Source organism: Parus major, chromosome 1 (genome assembly GCF_001522545.3).
Source record: "Parus major isolate Abel chromosome 1, Parus_major1.1, whole genome shotgun sequence".
Classification (NCBI taxonomy): domain Eukaryota; kingdom Metazoa; phylum Chordata; class Aves; order Passeriformes; family Paridae; genus Parus; species Parus major.
In genome coordinates this window covers 8780359-8787184 of record NC_031768.1, presented here as the reverse complement: position 1 = coordinate 8787184, position 6826 = coordinate 8780359, and the positions used below count along the sequence as shown (strand labels likewise).

Here is a 6826-nt window from a genome sequence, read left to right as displayed (position 1 = left end):
AAAAAAAAAAAAACCAAAAAAACAAAAAACACACCAAATCAGACCACTACATTTTGGAACCATTTTCCAACCAATAATGTGAAAAATCACCTTAGCCATTTGAGGTAGCAGCAGAAATTACCTTTATTAGCTAACATTGTTGTTAATCATTCAAAAGGAAATGTAATCAAGTTTTTTACTAAGAAAGGAAAAAGGGATGAATCTTAACCTAATCACATGAACTCTGTTCATTACAATATTGCTTTTCAAGTGGATTTGAAAAGAACAGATATACTCAAAAAACAGCTTTGAACAAAATCTCCTTTGAACTCCCAACTCCCCAAAGCAAACTGTGCTCCTGACCATCATATTTTCTTAATGTGACTTTATAGTAGCTTTTTATACTTCACAAGTAATTCCTATTCTTGTTGATAGGTGTTAAGATTGTGCAGTTACATTTATGGAAGGAGAGTTTTGCTTAATTTACAACAAGCACAGAGCTCAAAGATGCTGAAAACAGTACTGCAATGTATCTCAAAAAGTACTGAGAATTTCGGCTCAACTCAGATTTAAAATTATCCACACATAAAAGTCATTTTGCCCAGCAGTAAAATTTGATGAACCAGCATACAGCAAACAATTACTACATTCAGTGTTTGATGTTGGGTCTCTCTTAAATTAAACAGTTAATCTTGCTGGGCTAAGAAAAAATCACAACCTTTAATAAATGGACTTGTAAAATTCTCAGAATATGTTACCCTGGAGATTTGTTTTAATACCTGTACTTAAAGACCATTTTTCAGAAAGGAAAATGATCTCTGAGTATATGCATACAACATACTATTTATACTGTACTTTACAAAAAATAAAAATTTTATATAAAACCTAATTTCTCTCAATGCTTTATCTTTGACTGAGAATGCCAAGTCATGCTTGCAAAAACAGCAGAAGAATCACTGTAGAACTAACAAATAGCTCAGAAGCTGTATGAAAAAATAATAAGAATAGTACAAAATACATTACATTTTTCCACTGGTGAGAACTATACATTGAATAAGTCCTATTTGCAGACCTGAACAACTGAGAAACTCATTAGACTGATTTAACACAGTATTGAACTTCTCTCAATGTCAATTTTTTTTTTTCTTACTTCAGTGAACAAAGCACTTGCAGGTAAGTGATGGGAAAAGAAAACAAACCTGTGTTGTGGAAGACATGAACATTGTGTCTCATTCTTCCACACAACAAAAAGAAATAGCATCTTGTTCAATAATAAAACTGAAAGGAATAAAGTTCAGAAGGTATAAGAAGCTTTGGTTATGTTCAAAGTCTGGTTCAATACATCCTCTTTCAATACACAGAGAAATAAGGAAAAGGATTAGGCAGAAGAGCTTAAAGCTGCCGTAAAATAAGTCTGCACAGACTGTTCACCGCACCTGGGTCAGGCAAATCCCTGGGATCAACACAGAATGTGGAATTAATGGCTCAAAAGCAGCTCTGTGGAGGAGGACTTGGGAATACTGGTAAATGAAAGATTACAGATGAGCCCAGAGAGCCAAATGTGTTCTGGGCTGCATCCAAAGCACTGCAGGGGAGGGAGGGGGCTCTGCCCCTCTGCTCTGCTCAGACCTCACCTGCAGGGCTGCACCCAGCTCTGGGGTCACAGCACAAGAACCACTGAAGCGGCCAGAGGAGGGCTAGAACTGGTCAGAGTGCTGGAGCACTTCTCCTATGAATCTATCCTGGAGAAGATAAGGCTCCAGGAAGAGCTCACTGTGGTCTTTCAATATTTAAGGCCAGGGCAGAGGGAGCTGGGGATGGGGGAGAGAGGAGAGCAGCTCATAAGAAAGAGATCCCAAGCAACTTCTCCAACTGCCCCTAATTTAGTTTGGTTTGTTTTGCTAACAAAGCAAGATAATTTTACTGTTCATTAAATGAAAAAAAGTTCAAGATTATGTTACAGGTGAGGCACTTTCAGTTGCCTGGTTGAGGTGTGAATATTTCCAATTCATTCTTGCTGTGATTTATTCTAAACAGCTCAGATTTAAATCACAGCCTGGATAGGAAGGGACCTTAAAGATCATCTAATTTCATCCCACTTCCACACTTTTGCACCAGAAAGACTCTAGTATCTGCTACCTGAGTTGTCAGATACCAGTTCCAACATAACCCCACAAAGCCACTGGGATTGCCATGTTATCAAGTGTGCCAAAAATCCAGATCAAAAGGAAAATCATCTCTGCAGTCAACACAGAGAGTGTGCATACATCATCATGGCATATGAGCTATACATATGTCATAGTGTGCCTCTGCTCTTCATTCCAGGCTCCAAACAAGCCAATAACTGATTTCCATCCAACAAATTCCCAGGAAAAAAAAATTACTTTCCTATATGTATCTGCAACAGAATTTTCTAGATGATCTTTTCAATCCCTTATAGGTCCAGATTCTGTATACTACTAAGGGGGGAAAAAAATGTGCCAGACACCATGAGAAAATCTTAAATTCAAAGAGAAGCATCTTAATCAATGAACTTTAGAATGTTTAGCAAGCAAGCATCTTATTAGAAAGAAGAGATACAACAAACAGCTTAGAAATACATTGAAAATACTGAAACATTTGAACACAAAATTCACATCTGAGATACTCACCAGCTTCCACACTCAGTGGAACAGTTTGTGATCTCAGAACAAAGAGTAGGATAGAAACTAAAATAGGAGCTCCCCAAAATAGGTACTAAGGCTTAGAGTAGATGTATTTCTTTTATATCAAACATTATCCAGAATTTTAATGACTCCTGATAACATACTTGTAAACTGTATTTTCTGAAACAACAGGCATTAATGCTGTATCTCATATTATACAGAGACACCATTTTTAGATCCTGATTTTTTCTTTATTCTTCCAGTAAGTAAATACAGGTATTCTGCATAACATAATTCTTTCCTTAGCACATGAAACAGCTTAGAAAAAAAAGTGCAAGAATAAACTTCAGAAAATTGAAATTGTTTGGAATTCCTGACATTATCTCCAGTTTTAAAAAAAGAGGTAATTTATTTAACAGTAAGAAGCTATACACAATGCAGAGCTTCATTTGAAAGTCATTCATTATTTTTTCCTTTTTTTGGTTCAGAATACATTTCTTTAATGTAAAAATATTTATCAAAATTCACAGCTTGTTTTGCAAATCAATCTGTGCAATCATGATCCAGCCTTATGGACTCTGTACTGCATATGATATTCTGCTTAGTCATGGTTTTAGAATAGGACTATTAGTGAAACATTGGTACATCTTTACCACTTTCTTGTTTTACAGTAGGAAATCTATGAAGGAAAAGTTACCTATTAAATATAACCTTCAACTTTTACTGTCATTTGATACTTTTTCCCCCAATGGACATAATTTAAAAATACCAACATGCTTGAAAGCTATGGGTAGTTTTACATTACATAAAATTTCTGAGCCATGAGGCATGCTTCTCTCCACCTGGTTTTCCTTCTCCCACAGGGAGCAGACCATGCTGGCACACAGATGGAGACCAAAGATAATAGTTGAAGTGTCAAGGCCTTGGAAAAGCACAGAGAAGTGGATAACTTGAAAAAGTCTTGTCTCGGTATACTTGAAAGAAAAACTATGTCAAATCAATTTAAAGAAAAAAAAAAAAAGCACTGCACTTCTCACCAACCACCATCCAGATCTGCATGAATAAAGTCTTTCCTGCAACCACTGAAGGACATTGGCTACTGTTAGTTTTGGCCTTAGACAATGCTGTGTCCCAGCAAGGACACAGTTCCTCAGGCTCTAGCTCCAGACTGGGATTGTTCCAGTCACACTGTGATGAACCCACACCACAATGACTCAGGGGTTGGTCTCCCCTCCAGCCTGAATGACACCGTTTTGGGTTCCTGTGGCACTGCCAGAGGGGAAAGCTGGCAGGTAAAGGGTCACCTGCCAGGCAAGGCTTCTTACAGTGAGGTTTAAAGTGGATCTGACATATCTGGAGGCACAGGATGAAGATGCAGAGGGAGTGCTGAGCCCAGTTGGTCGTGCTGGGATGATTAAGTTGTCATTTGCATACCTTGGTCCTGACATCAGTCTCACAGACACAATTACCCAAAGGGCAAACACCAACTTCACGGTAGTTTTATGGTTACAGAGCACTTAGAGAAATTTCTACATGGCCCTCAATTTGTACATGGCATTTTCTGGATTTACCAAAAGAATAAAAATGATTGAGGGCAAAAATCTTCTTACTGATCAGTTATGAAATATACACACACTACTTTTTTAATACAGATTTCAGAAGGTTGTTCCATTCATGAAAAAGATCTTCTGAAAGGGGGAATTAAGTGGCTTCTGTTATCATAGATATAAGAAACATCTAAACATAGAGCAAATCAGTACAGGAAATTTCTAAAGACCTAAGATGCCCTGAAATCAATTCTGTAGCAATGAGATCTGGAAGTGTGACTAAAAATTATACTGTTTAGACTGATTGTCTGGGGATAAATTAAGCTGAAATATACAAGATGATTAAAAAACCCTTTTCTATATCAACAATTATTATACACTTATTTAACTTAGTAGAAAGTGTAGTATATATTACACTTTAGAAAACTAAAATTATTAAAATATGTTAAAATATGTGTATATTTTTTTCTTAATAGCAAAATGTTCATTATTTTTCTGCTTTTATTTTTTTCTATTTTTTTTTTTTTTAATTTTTTAAAATAATTTGAAAAACAGCCTGCATTTAATAACAAGGCTGTGGACCATTTCTATCATTACAATAGAACCTACAGTATTGATGAGGCAGTAGTTCATGATATTTCCCAATAAACCCTGAATAAGTGTTTCAGGATTTTGAATGTTTACATGAACTTTAGAAATTACATATCCCAAACTGTGGAAAATATTTTAAATTATTAAATAAAGAATTACTGAACTACTAAAGAATATTTTTTTTTTAATCTGTTTATAATTTTTTTGCAGTACTGTCCTCGTTTCAGCTGGGTAGAATTCATTCTTTTTTCTTAGTAGCTGGCACAGTGCTTTGTTTCAGAATAGGATGAGAACAGGTATCACACAGCTATGCACAAACAAGGTAATATTAATAGAAATATATAAGCCAATATATTATAGTTATCAAATGTTATCTGGAACTTACCTAAACTTTACCTCTTGCTTTATTTGCCTGGCTTGATACATTTTCTCTGGGTGCACTAAATAGTTTGTGGATTCCAGCAAAATTACCCTGTAGTATGACAAGTACACATAATGACTGCATTTTTAACTTGCAGAATAAAGATGAAACTCAATTTATTGTAACTTTTAAATGCAGGCTCAGTAAAGAAGCTTATTATCTTCAATTAAAGATACTTTAAAAGTACTTGTTGTGGTTTAACCCTAGTTTTTCTGTAAAGGATCTTCTCCCTTGGTATCAAACCAGCATTTCCTAGTGCTATTTACAAGTAAATAATATATCCCTCAATGAAACACTAGATTGTTCAAAACACTGGAAGCCTGATACAAAGTATTTTAACTGTAGACTATTGGTTCAAATGTTGCCCAAATTGATAATTACTTAACATAGTTGTCAAGTAGCTTTTGAATGATATAAAACTAAATTACACAAAACTAAATTACTTCATCACTTCATTGATAATTTCCAAGGGAGTTATCCAAATCATAGGACTGATTCAGCCTCACTGACCACCTCAAGGACTTCAAAATAAAAGGCAGAAGCTAATTAAATTCATATGATTACTACACACAAGGCTTGGAGCAGAGGAAACAGTCCTGCTATAGGATTGTTGTTATTGTTATTGTTACTATTTGTACATACCAATCCTAGTCTGGGGAGAAAAGAGAAATTTAATTTGCAGATTCTGCAGCATGTATATTCATGTTGCAAAAAAAAAAACGCTTAAAAATGTTGTGAAAAGATGGTTCTTCCAAATAAATGAATGAGATAAACCAATGCTTAGTTCTAAAGACTAAAGAGAAAATACGGAGTCAGATCACATAAATAGTTTTTAAAGGGGTGCAACAATCTATTTTCTTTGTAGTAAGGAAAGTAGCATTTAAAACTGCAATTGTTGCAGCTATGATGAATACAAATTAAAAATTAGACTAACTGATAATGATGAAAGCCCCAAGGCAAAAGCTTTTTTTTTTTTTTGCACGCTTAATAACTTAAACAGCAGAATAAAGCAGATTGGGGAAAAACAACCAACTATTAATTAACATGGCTTGTTTCTCTTTGTAATTCTGCTGGACCTCAGCCAAACACAACAATACAAGCAAGGTTCATGAACTCTGTTTGATTAAAGCTCCAGCTTTACTGCTTACACTGAGACGGATTTCAATTAAGGCTTATTTATCTTCTTTATTCATTATGATAGCTTCCACTTCATAGTGCTTGTAACAATTTTGGGAATGTAAATCCCTATCATTTAACCTCCAGGTTTTACATTTTGAAGAAGAAGAAGAAAATTATGGAAAAGAGTGGATAAAACAGCAGGATCATTAAAGACTTGTCTTTATACAACTGTCTACCTGAATGTGCCATCAGTTCTGAAGGGATTAGTAACATTTAGGTTCAATTTCTTCAGCTCATAACATGGGGATTTGCACTTTATCATACCCTACAAAAGAACAAAAAACACAAGGCCAAGAACCAAGTTATCATCATTTTGTCCTTCTTATCTTTACATGTCCTCTATTTTTTCTCTTGCCCCAACCTCCCTTTCCAACAGAGTCAGGGGCTAAAAAAAAGAGAGGCTCACATAAACACCATCTGAGTACAGAAGTCTATCCCGATGTGCTCGATCAATGTGGATTACA

At 35.2% G+C, this 6826-nt stretch overlaps 1 protein-coding gene across 1 annotated transcript in view; it reads right to left on the bottom strand.

Annotated features, from left to right (window-relative positions):
• Window positions 1-6826, bottom strand: part of CFAP47 (cilia and flagella associated protein 47) — a 259171-nt gene that overhangs the window by 166470 nt on the left and 85875 nt on the right. The window contains exons 39-40 of the mRNA XM_019008576.1: window positions 6539-6627; window positions 5148-5234 (exon numbers count right to left, since the gene is read on the bottom strand). Coding sequence (XP_018864121.1) covers window positions 5148-5234; window positions 6539-6627 — 176 coding nt within the window. The remainder of the gene's footprint in view (window positions 1-5147; window positions 5235-6538; window positions 6628-6826) is intronic.